We start from the raw sequence: 12847 nt of genomic DNA, 5'->3' as shown, positions 1-12847 counted from the left end.
TTTTTTTGGAATCACATTTTTTTTAATAGTTCGTAACCACAGGTGTCGACATACATTTGTCTACGTTTATAATGAAGCCATACAAATAGTTATATTTAAAATCAAAGTTTCATGAGTCGCGTCACTTACCACGGTGCATCCTGATCATGGAACTTTTTAATCTTTGCTACTAACAAAAATCCTTCCTGCGACAACCGTGGAGATGCAGGGGAGGTCTCGGTCTCTAGTAACAACGGTAGTCACACTAACATCCCTTCCCCTCCTCGATGACCGTAAGGACGTGGTTGGCGCCGTTATTGACTTCATTGTATTCTGAGCTCTTGTGCACATTGAGAATGGTTAGCTAGCTAATCCCAAGCCCCGTTCATTGGTTCTCTGTGCAATTTCGTTTGGAGTAGCAACTACGAATTGTACAATCGTCTATGCTTATGCTTTATGCTTATGCTAATAACAAACATCGTCTAAATTAATGTTTTCATAGATTGAAAATAAACGTAATTTTTGGCAGATAATTAAAAAAAATCAACATTTACGTAAGTGTTTGAGTAAACAACAAATAGGGGTCTTCTATAAATTACGACACAGTCTCTGAGAATGATTCACGAAAACGGGACGATCCATATATAATTTACAGGCAATGGACATGCCCTATATCAACTGCAGCGATTTGCAGTAGACAGGATGTCTCGGGCCCGATCTATCTGACAAGCCAATCGAGCCCTCTGTCACCATAGAAGATGGTGTCTCCATCATGTCGATAGCCTGATAATTTACGAAGTCTCCATACAAAACGTATGATAAACGGGAGGAAGGGATTGAGAATGGCCATATTTTGTGTGACGTAGATTATGGATGACCCTTATGGTTCTTCTGAGGTTTGCCTAAAACAATAAGTTTCAGTTACTCTTGGCATTAGCGGATACCATTAATTGAATTGTTTAAAACATATTAATTCCAAGCAATAATACAAACTGGTTCTTGTATTGTAAACAAATCATAAGTTCTTGAAATTTCTTCTGAAATAAAATGCAATCCAAAAACTGTCAAGGAATGGAAACAATAGGCATGATATAGGTTCATGTTCTAAACTCAAAGCAAAAGGAATAAATTATGTTCGAAAAACCTGCCCATATTACCCCGAATGGCTCTTACAAATTTCATCATTTTAGAATGTTTATGTTTGACTGTCACAATGTTCTTTAAAATTTAATCTTCTTTCACAGAGTGCTTTTAAATACTAATAACTTTTTAGTTTTGTGAATAAAATAATTATTTTTGCAGATTCTATGAGATAATTTCTCAGTGCTTCGTGAAGCCCAAGCAGGACAGTTCGGTTTTGCGTCGTCCGATAGATTTAGCTCACGGTTTCGCGCATGTTTTCGTCGCCGGAGATTTTTTTTTTCCTGTTTTGGAGCGTCTTGCTGGGTAGTGCTTCGTGAAGCCCAAGCAGGACAGTTTTTACATTCAGAAATGGAATAGTGAAAAGTGAAAAATGAAAAAGTGACTTGTTTGATTTGTGTCCTCAGTACTGTTGCTTTTTGGCTGCCCTAAGTTCACCGAACCATCCGGAAGTGAAAGGCAGCACATAAATTTAGAGAATCAATCCGGTGAGTTTGTTCCAGTATGATACATTTTCTTTTGTGAGCCTTCCGGATCGTTTTTGTCCGCGTCGAGGAACTTCTGATCGTTTCTTGAACGGAAAATGTTATTTTCGGAGTTTGATCATTATGTTCAGATTGCGCATTCTGTCCGGGCGGGTGTTACGCAACTAACAATCGGTTGTGGATGCTTTTTAACCGTTCGATGACCCTGGAGGGATCGATTCTGCTTTTCGTATAATTTTGAGCAGAAAAATCGACTGTGTTATCGACTAGGGTGTTTAGTTCGAACGCGCTTCCTTTCGTTTTTCGATTATCTAAAAATACAGTTTCAATGGGCACAGTACAGTTTTTCAATAGGCGTGATTTTTTTTTTACGCGTATCGTTATTTTATACAATCCGATGACCCTGGAGGGATCGGTTTTGCTTTTTACTGGTTATTGAGCAAAAATATTACTGCACAATCGACAAGCATTTCGCGAAATACTATTTATACTATAAATAAGCTATTGTTTTCTCTTTTGATTGCCGGCATTCAAAAGATTAATTTGAAAACGCTTAAACAACAAATACTTATGGTCTATCGCCAGCTTTCTAGGCAAATCCTGACAATATACCTTCCCCAACTTCCAACTCCGTAGCACTTATGAGGGTGTCGCTGAGTCGGTGGCCTCTCATTAAGTAAGTGCTACATCAACATTTCCTTCCCCTATCCCAAGTTACGGTAAAGATGGGCGTGGCCGGGAATATCGATATTCATGCTTTTAGTATTCTTGTTTATGATTTGAACAAAGTATACTCCCCTGCCTTGTTCTTGAAAGTAGTCAGGATGAGATTATTAAAAAGAAACATGAATGTTGCTAGTATCCAATCTACGAAGTATACCGTAACTACGCTAACGCTATTCTATGAGATAATTTCTCAACCTAAATTAAAAAATAACCTAAAATTGAGCACCCTAATAGATTGGTTCGAAATATCGTTTTTGCTCCACACCGCTCATTCGATTTTAGATCAAATTCTGAGTGTTCCGAAATTTGAGCTTATTAGAATGAAAACTGAGACTGCACAAGCCCGTTCACACACTACCGCCATCTGTTGGCCTGTCGGCCAAACATACGGATTTTACATGTCGTCGTGACTATGATTTTGATCAAGATTTGTTCTAAGTGTTGTAAAACGTTGTAAAACGTTCCCCGAGAAATACCGTGTACGCACCTAACTTTTCGCATTTAAAGAAGCATGAAAAAATGATAATTCATCATTGATTTTTTTCAACAATTCATTTTCAGCAACATGTTCGTTTATGTGAAATAAGTATTTGAAATACATTTGTCTACTAAGCAACCCTCGTTAATGTGAATAAATAAACAAAAAACCTTATCGTCACACGTATAAACGTCAACTTTTACACCGTCTTAGCACAAGCGCTAAGAAGTGGCTATGCCAAAAATTAACATGTTTCTGAACAAAACTCTGTTGTAAGAAGTATATTTGCGGTGTATTTGCAAAAAAGGTAGTAGTAATTCCATTAATTTTCCACATATGTCGGTTTTTTTTTCGAGGGAGGGAGCATCAGGGCATCTTTGAATTTACAACTGGACAATGAAGTGGAGTGCCAATCGGAGTCAGGAGGAAAAGTGTTAGTCGTTCGCGTCTAGTACTTTTCTCTCCAACAGTTGTAAAAGATTTGACGCGCCCTTCTTCTAACAAACCATACCGTGGAAAGCTCGACAAGTATTGCAAATTCTAATACTCAATCTGTTGGATCATATGGCTATAAGGAGATTCTCTATTTCCCGCGTGTTTCGCGTAAGTGTTTCTGCTAATGGATCCGCCACCCCCTTTTGGCCCTTCATACAGCGGTATGTTGAATGCAGATTGGTAATAAAATTTGACCTTACTGTTGAGTGGAGCCGCATGCAGAGCAAGACTCAAGCAAGGATTGGAGGCTACCTACATACATACATACAATATGTCGAATTTTTATTTAAAAAAAAGCTGTACGCGAGGGAGTTAATGGGACTTAATAAAACACAGCGGACTACTTCCGAACTCAAAATGGACTGCTAATCTGCTAATCTGCTAATATCAATGCACCCCCTAGGCATGGCCAATCTGCGTTGTTTACACAAACATCCCTATAAACCCCCACACTGGGAAATACGTTTACCGAAAAAGGCGTTATGAGGTTCTGCACTGCATTCTTGTATTGGATTTACTTTAATGGCATTGTTGTTAGCAAATTCACAAAAAGTGAAAGAGAAAGAAAACATGATTTATGCAGGCAGAGCCCCATAGGCCATGCTATACCAGTTAGCACGCCCGACGCCCACCGATGACAGAGTGGGTAGGCTCGCACCATCGTCCCGCCCTTCTACCTATTTTTGAGATAGGCAGTTCTGTCAGGATGTAAATAGTTATTATTATCCATGTAATCAAAATGTAATGCACCGATTTACGACCTTCTACGTGTTAACGACCTAAGGTGGGAATATTTGCGTGCCGGATACTTTCGAACTCAAAATGGACTGTATTAACCCTCTAATACCCAAATTTTTATTTTCGATTTAAGTATTATTTTTCGTTATCTAAAATCGTTCTAAACACGTTTTGGGCATTTATTTATTTTTATTCGCAAATTTTTAAATTTTGGTTTTTGTTTTTTATAATTTTTATTTTTGAACATCCCTAGCTTTTTTCATTTTTTCTTGAAGCCTTTTCTAGTTGTTGATTTTTGGCAATAATAAAACATTTAATTGTTACGGTATTTAGAAAAATATTTAATTTTCAATTTTTTTTTCGGAGCGTATTTTATTGTATCTCATGTCCCAGGAGAGTTGAGAAAATTTCCTCCACGAAAAGATCCACGACATTTTGTTTAAACATACGCATTAATATATTGGCATCGGAATGTCATCTACGACCAATGATTTTAAAACAACACTCTTCGCATTGAGAAAAGTTTATATTATACCATCCTAGACTGCCCATGAACGCTCATGGTTACGACAAAGTACCGAATATCTATTAAGAATAAACCTACAAGAGCGACATTCCAATTAGACAAATTTGCATGATCGAATACCTTGCCGCTCAATAGCGATGTCTCTGATAGTGTATCTGCGCCTGCTGGGGGTTCGGCATTTGCTGTGGTCTTGCCGGTGGGTAGCCCTGTGTAATACTGCCTCCTTTTGGCATCTGAATGCGTACCAAAGTGAGGCACAGAGTTCGAGTTCGAAGTTGGGAAGAAAACGAAAGAACAAAATATGGTATCTCTTTGGTGTGGAAAATCGAGCGTGACACACTTGTTCAAATAAAAAGCGATGATTTGCCAAAGCGGGTGCTTATGAATGGATAGGTGGACCCAGGACCAATTGAAGGAGGAATGCAAATTTTGTTAGAAGGTAAGGTTGTGCAATTATGTACAAAGCTGATGGAGAATGGTAAATTCATAAAATGAATGCGATCGTTTAGAAAAACTTGGATAGATCAATGGCGCTTACTTGTTGGTTGGAAGCGATTGCATGCATTGGTATGCCTCCCGGGCGGAGTGCGGGGTTATATACGATCCCTTCCGGTAGATGCGTTGTGGGTGGAGGAGGTTGTTGTGGTGGTGGCTGGGGTTGACGAAGGTCCTTACGATCGTCATGCTTCAACTCAATGTGATAGGGAACTCCGCGATCCTGTGGAATTTTCTCGATGGTGATGGCCTTCAACTGAGGAGGAGGTCCTGGATTTGGCGGCGGCTGAGGCATTCCGTGTTGGTCAAGTGTAATATGGTACACATTGCCAGGTGCCGGACCAGGTCCCGGGCCAGGTTTGATCAGTTCGGGAGCTTTCTGGGGACCAGGTGGAGCTGGACCTGGCTGTGGTGCTAAATCGACTTGATATGACTGGCGGATTGACATAGGCAGGCCGCCCTGATAGGGCGGATAGATAATCTGTGGCTGCGGTTGGCGCGTGTCCGGTTGGTTCGGCGGCTGTGGAGCATTGGCCGGATAGAATAGCGTTCCCGGTGGGCAGTACTGCGACTCTGAAAACATACGTAAACGAGGGTAGTCATTTGCACTGGGGTTTAGAAAAAAGTAAGCGAAGCAGAGAGATTACAAATTCGTTATGGATGGGAAAGCCTTTTTGTCCTGTTAAATGGTTGCGGCTTGGTTAGTTACTCGGTTGCTATTGGATGAGGAATACATGTCGATCACAACAATCACAATGCTGTTCTGAATCTTTTGGTATTGGGAACGACTAATTATGTACAAAGAAATACATGTTGCATTTCAACTTAATAACTTTTCTTGAGTGTCATATATGGTCGGTGTTTAGTCAAACTGGACCAAGTGCTTTTAAAAGGTTTCAGGAAAACGTACTGCAAGCATTACCTGCGATAATATTGAAACTTATCTATGCGATGAAATATCCGTATCAATGTTATATCGGAAAGATCAGAATTACTACAGGGTGTCCGCAAGTTATCCGAACAGCAAAATTTGGGAAAGATGATCTCGCATTTAAAACAATGAAAAATCAATGTCCATGTACCTTTTATAATACATCTACATGCTAACACAAAATACAACTTTAAATAATTTCGAATTGAGTGCTTGTTACTGAGAAACATAAATTTAAATTTTTCGGGGACGATTTTCCTGAGGGCCGCCAGTCATACTGGAGATGTGTTATCCCTAAAATCTAAAAGAGACGAATCCAAATGTCCTATTATCATTTGAAATAACCTACAGTTTAGTGGCTTCAAGTTTGACTGGAAATAGAAAATTGCACGGTTCAAATTCAATGAGTTCTCTGGACATTTCTCTTCCGTCATAAAGCTCGAAAAACAACTCTATTTAAGACACCTCAACACATTTGGCTTGGTTTGACAAATATTTGAATTCGTAAATGTGTCAAACTTACACCTAAAGGATTTAATAAGCTAATGGTTGAAACCATGCAAGAATATTGAATTTATCATGCTTGATTGTATAGAGACAGGTCTTCAAAGTTTGTACGGATAATTTGCGGACACCCTGTATAGTCTGGCAAGTGTGCCATTAGTGGAAAACGTATTGAAAAACAGCTATTGGCAATCAAATGCCATGGTAGGTTGCGAATGTTTTGCAATTTCGAATGTATATTTACGGATTCCTGTGCTTTGAATTGCCAAAATCCTGTCAGCGAAAGTTACTACCGATAACTTTGGAAGATAAATCAACAATATAATTGTAGAACAGCACCATCCTCACATTTTTGCGTTAAATCACGAATAATATGCCTATAAAATCATGAAATATGTGAATTCAATGTAATCAGTCAATAGATTTGAAATCCTGTACAAAATCATGATTCATTTGGAACTTCCCTGCAAAAATCCTTGCATGAATAAAAGGAACACCGTTCCGTTAGTGAAGGTATGCATTTAGAATAATTCCTTTAGGCTGATTATAAAACAAAGCCAAACTTCGAATTTTCATGTTCACAGATCTAGAGAACGTGACAACCTTCCGCGTTAAAAATTTGATGGATTGGTTGCAAATTTTCAGTTCAAAGTGCTGTTTGGTTCTCTAGACCAGTGCTCTTGAATATTCTGCCTTATCGCCGCCGCTGTGGGAGATGTTATATTTGAACGTAGTGTTGGCGATGTGATCAACCGCCTGGAATTCACGTTCTCTAGATCTAGGCCGCCGCACTTCTTGTATGGCGGCCACGCCCACTTCAACCTTCTGCAGTTCACGAGCCAAAAGGCTTGCTCGTCCGGGTTCATTTAACGTCCTGACATTCCAGGTACCAAGTTCCCATTCATAGTCCTTATTTCGTAGCCAGGTCAATTGCCGAAAATATCGTTCGTTATTTCTTCTTTCTTCTTTATTCGTGGTAGGTGAGAAAATTGGCCTTACCGGAGTCGCGTTACCTATATCACGTTGATGTGGCTGCCACCTTAGGTTAGTTGACGTGATACAACATTTCAAACTCAGCTGATTTAAAAAGGACAACAGTGGCCAGGTTGCACTACTAGCTAAGTACACATCCCTGAGCTGGCGGTCTTTGTGTCATCGCTTGACCCGTGGAAGCGTAAGATAGGGGCTTGCGAGGACAAGAGCTATGTTGGACGCTCCTTCCTGGTTGTCGACTCAACATTTTGCAACCCCCTTTTGAAAAGTTACGCAAGTATTAATTACATTGCAATAATTTTCCGAGTACCATCAGAGGATTGTTCACCGAGAGATTTTTGTTTATTTAATTTAAAAACGGTAAGTTGTGGATGAAATAAGTTAAGAAAAAGAGCCTAAAATTGATTTTAGAAATTAAAAGTCGTTAAAAAAATGGTCATATTTATTTTAATTATGTTTGCTATTATGTTAAGTATTACCAACCGTCCATACATCGCGAGATGGGCACAAGATTTTCTAATAAAAACTTGTTCGTGCCCTAAATGAAAATTTCTAACGTGTCATTTTTAAACAAAACTAAACAAGTGAAAGTCACAATTATCTTAGAGTTCAAAGTAGCACAATAGACTAATCAATTTTGTCTAATCAGTTAAGTTTAAATGATCAAAAATTCCATTTAAAATTGTCTCATTTGTGGCTCAAACATTCCAATTAAAATTTCAATAAAATAGAAGTGAGATATTTTTCAGTATTTTTATTTAAAAATTTAGACAATTATCTACTACAACACTTTGTTGTAGGAGTTGCCATTTTTAGATTACATTATTAGAAAAATGGGTAAATATAGGATAGATTTTGGAAAAAACAAGTATCCAAAGTGGTTTACTTAGTCAAGGCCTACACATCCACACATTCGCAAAATTGCATTGATGGGTCATATGCTATTTCTTGAAGTTCTACATAATTTGTTGGTGGTACTGCCTATTCTCGCATACACTGATAAAAAACCACACGCTCGATCTGTGAACACGCTCGATTCATGAACGTTCATATCAATTTGCTGTGATTTTCTAGTAAACTTCGTGTGTGTTACACATTAAGGTGATTATAAAACTGAGCCAAACTTAGAATTTTTATGTGCACAAGACTGGATAATCTGACATCAGTTCGCGTTGAAATTCAATCAAATTGCTTGCTTGCTGGTGGTGACCAATGGGATAAATTTTCAACGCGGAGCGCTGCTTGGTTCTCAATTCTTGTGCTCTTGAAAATTTGAGGTGTGGCTTCGTTCTATAATCACCTTAAATTCCTTTGTTTTGCCTAATGGAATGATTCATCAACCGACAACGGGGATTCCATAATTTTTCCACATAAGTTCCTGAAGCTTTCCCTTCAGATTCGTATACGTCAACCTATATGGACGCATAGATCATCACCCTAATACGGATTCAGTGTGTTTTGCTTATGGTCATCTTGTGTCATAATCGCCATGTTCAAGTTGGTCGATTCATTAATTTGCGCAATGAATTTGTTATGATGAAATCGATGAGCTTTGCTGCCGATTTTTATGTTCAAAACTTCTAAATTGTTTGTGATAAATCCATAGTGAACTTAATTGCGGTTGGACCTCGTGTCAAACGACAGTCATCATCATGCTTCCAAAGAGTAGAGGTAAATGTTGAAGATGAAAGTGTTAGATGAAAATTTGTGAATTCAATTTTTCTTTTATTAGTGAAGTTGACTGATAACCCGTGTTGATTAGAATTACCCGGACGCTTCGTATCCCGGACACCAGCCTTAATTTATCCAAAAGAATATTATTTCGTTAACTTTTATCAATGCAGCGTGTAGCATACGTTATAATTATGGTTTCCGAACGAAAAAAGTTGGAAATTACTCAAAAAAAAACGTTGGAGAGACGAGTGTCCGGCTTTCGAAGCGTCCGGCAATTTGAAGCAGCACGGTACGAGGATTCTACCTTTCTATGAGGAAACCTTGATTATAATGTATGGTTTAGTCGACAAATCGGATTCCACTAACAAATTTTCCTGGTTTTCAGTTCCGAATATAATGGAATATGCTAATCTCTGACTTCCCAAATTATGGATTTGCGACGCTCCGCTTGTTGCTGGCTAACTCGCTTGAAAAAAAAAAATCAAGTGAGCTTGCGACAAGCAGACGAGCCTTGGATCTATGGGGTCTATTTTATAAGTCGAGTCGATCAAAATGACTCGACTAGAGTCACTGTCGACCGAAAACATCACTCGACTCAGCTCTGTCACTCGAGATTTTCGACAGTTGTCACTCTATGTGACTGGATTACTATGGGAGTCGACGGGTGACATCTGAAATATGCATGCTTGCTTTGATCGACAATGAATACAGACGAGTCACATGAATCTGCTCGATTTACAAAATAAGCCCCTATATTTTAGGGAGCAAGAGTTCTTCTACTAAATTTCTTCTTTCAGTCTCATGACCTTCATGTTCTGTCACACATGGCTATCTAAAGTCACTACATTTCAAATTTAATAAGCAAATCAGTCGGTTTTCATAATTTAACTTTGAGGCATTCACATGACAACCTAATGTTGATACACATGAAATTATACCGTGAAGTCAATGACGTGGTTTTCCTTATTGCGCAAATCTGTAAGTAAAACACAGTCCTTGACGTGTAGATTTTTCTCAGTGTAGTAGTTTTAGTATTCGCCAATGATATTTTGGACTTTTTCTATTCATTTTATGAATGCAGATTTGATGTTATTCTTCAAAATGGGGTAAAATCCAAAATATTTAATCTAGTTTCAGTCCATATGTATTGAATTGGGTCCTAAAGCCCTGTCCCAATTTTAGTGCCAAACGCTCAAGTTTAGGTCAAAAACACATGTTTACTCAATTTTCTAATGTTTTCCGTTGGTTTAAGCCCAAAAACATTTTTATTAAATTTTGTCACATCCTTTGGCTTAAACTCAAATTTTGGGTGTATTTTGTTTTCCGTGTCCCTTACGAAATGTCAGATAGGAACAACCCCAGTGGTCGAACTAAAACCCCTGTGGTGTTTTTGTCGACTAAGCGAACGTCAAACATGATCAAAAGTGTCAAGGTTCATTTATGGACCAAATTTTTAAATTAAAGTTTAAACATGATATAGCCATTATTTGAGCGGGAAAAATTGCTAGAGTAATTACAGTAACATGCTTTTTCGTGTTATTAAATAAAAACAAGATATCATTACAAATTTTAGGACCCAATTGACAATTACATTGCTCTGTAAGTATTGTTCGATTAATGGTAATTTATCTATAAATACTAAAAAAACTTAATTCAGTATAAAAATCTTTTTTTTTTTCGTTTTGAACCCAATCCCTCGCATGCAAACTGTGAATACTTTAAACGAACCGTAATTATGTAGAAAAATAAAACCCGTCAAACAATATGTGCAGGAGCTACTACCATTGACAAATTAATTACAAATTAAATATCTGATCACCTGTGCACAACCTAGTAAGTAAACCAGTTCCTTGAAAAAATATCTATATCACATTGAAACACATAGAAACATAGCCAGTAGAAGAAAGAAATCAAACTAACACAGTTTTTTTATATGTAAGACAAATATGAAAATGGAAAACAAGGTATACGATAGGAAGTTATTAGCTAGGTAAAAGATTTGCATCAAGAAGTACAAAAGAAAACCTATTGTTATTGAAAGGATAGATCGGAAGAGAAGGAAAAAACGAGATAAAAGGGGCAAAAGATAGCAAAAAAGTTAACTCACTGTTCCACAGAACGGCACGGGCCACTTCACCCGGGCCTCGTCTGCCCTCCTCGAGTTCTGTTTTATTTGTGTCAAATTGTTTATTGTGTTTATTTTAATAGTAGATTTATGATTTTGATTCGAGAATAGAAGGAAAACGATTGGCAGAAGTAAATATTCGATGAAACAAATTCTCAAATCAAGAATACACTAATAAAGAAGATTGCAAAAATTTAGACAAAATGAGGAAGAATAGTAAAAGAGATCCGAAACAAATGCTCAACTTTTTCAAAAAAAATATTCTACAATCATAAGTGTGAAATCTTCATTCATATGTCGGTATTATTCATTTGTATATGGAAATATCGAAAGCACGATAGAAAAAGGAATACATACTCTGAGGTTGTGGAGGAGGATACGCTGGGCTGGCTGTAGTCTGCTTGTAATAGCCTTGCGGCGAGGGACTGTGCGTGCGTTTGGCCACGTTTACCGGGGGTGTAGTCTGGAAGGATTCAAACATAGATTGACTATAGAACACTGCATTCTGTATTTCAGGGGGTTGAATAACAAAAAGGTTAAAACATAAGGGTGAATATTCCCCAAATACAAACCTTATGGATCAAATGCTGCTGATGAGGTGGCATTGCAGTGGTAGTCCTTTGCGGCAAATAAGTTTGCTGTTGCGGAATATTATGCACCGCAAACATTTCACTGGAAATAAATCATTCCATTAATATTGTTGTCCATGAAATCAACAGATCAATCCTCCTTACACTGACTCCTTCAGTTGCCGTTTCCGATTGTCGTCCTCGTTGAGAACTTTCTTCAGCTGGAGAAACAGCTGCTGCTTCTCGTTGCGCAGTTCCTGCAGTTGCTTCTCCAGCATCTGGATCTGTTCCTTGGTTTCGCCTAAAGTCATTACGTCTTGTTTTTCGCGAGCCTCTCGCTCCTTCCGGAGTCGTTCCTCCTCAACTTCGGCTTCCAGCTCTGAAAATACGGAAAAATAGGTCACATTCGTTCATAACATCGCCATTTTCCGAAACACAAACCTTGTTTCTTGCGTTCGCGTTCCCTCATGATGTGCCTTTTGAGAGCATTCCAGAGTTGTTCTTCCTTCTCGGTTTTCACTACGGGCTGGGCCGGGGGCTGCGGAGGCACCGTTTTAAGGTACTTTTTTGCACTCATCGTTCAGGAAGTGGGACAGCGCCGTAGCAATCGAAAATTTACGAAAAATCCTGCGGAATATCCGAAAGATCCGTGCAAAAATCGTAAACACTAAACAAACTTTCACAACACTTTCCCAAAATTCCAAACACGGTTCACGGAGACGGAATTCAACTCAATTTTGGGTTGTTTCAACGCAATTCCGTAGTTGAGCCCAATAACTCAATTTTGGCTAAATTTCCAAGGTCCCCACTAGGTAGTTTGGCTTTAATTCCATTAGAAAAATATACTCAATTTTGGGTTGATTTAACGCAAAATTGAGTTCTTTCGACCCAAACATAAGAAAAGTTGCATTTACCCAAATTTGGCTTATTGGGCCAAAGTACCCCCATTGGGTAGATGCAGCTCTCTCTATTTTTGACAACATTCGTGT

General features: G+C 38.4%; 1 protein-coding gene across 2 annotated transcripts; it reads right to left on the bottom strand.

Moving 5' to 3' along the window:
* Positions 1-4548: 4548 nt before the first annotated feature.
* On the bottom strand, positions 4549-12584 carry LOC5569621 (proline-rich protein 2). 2 transcript variants are annotated; one of them, XM_021842774.1, is made up of 7 exons: positions 12300-12584; positions 12024-12237; positions 11862-11961; positions 11647-11752; positions 11272-11328; positions 5106-5635; positions 4549-4800 (listed from the first exon to the last, which is right to left on the bottom strand). In XM_021842774.1, the coding sequence occupies exons 1-7, from the start codon at positions 12433-12435 to the stop codon at positions 4696-4698; spliced, it is 1248 nt and encodes a 415-aa protein (XP_021698466.1). In that variant the 5' UTR covers positions 12436-12584; the 3' UTR covers positions 4549-4695. The 2 variants fall into 2 exon arrangements, with proteins under 2 accessions (XP_021698466.1, XP_021698467.1); XM_021842775.1 differs by lacking the exon at positions 11272-11328.
* Between the last annotated feature and the right edge of the window lie 263 nt (positions 12585-12847).

This window comes from Aedes aegypti, chromosome 2 (assembly GCF_002204515.2).
Source record: "Aedes aegypti strain LVP_AGWG chromosome 2, AaegL5.0 Primary Assembly, whole genome shotgun sequence".
NCBI classification, from domain to species: domain Eukaryota; kingdom Metazoa; phylum Arthropoda; class Insecta; order Diptera; family Culicidae; genus Aedes; species Aedes aegypti.
This window is presented reverse-complemented; position numbering and strand designations above follow the sequence as displayed.

What these genes read in the sequence shown, in the direction of transcription:
- LOC5569621 (XM_021842774.1), bottom strand. Translation starts at nt 12,435, where the DNA reads ATGAGTGCAAAAAAGTACCTTAAAACGGTGCCTCCGCAGCCCCCGGCC. An exon ending in ACGCGAACGCAAGAAACAAG is followed by an intron (nt 12,238 to 12,299) that starts GTTTGTGTTTCG and finishes CCGTATTTTCAG; the next exon opens with AGCTGGAAGCCGAAGTTGAG. An exon ending in CAATCGCTTCCAACCAACAA is followed by an intron (nt 4,801 to 5,105) that starts GTAAGCGCCATT and finishes GTACGCATTCAG; the next exon opens with ATGCCAAAAGGAGGCAGTAT.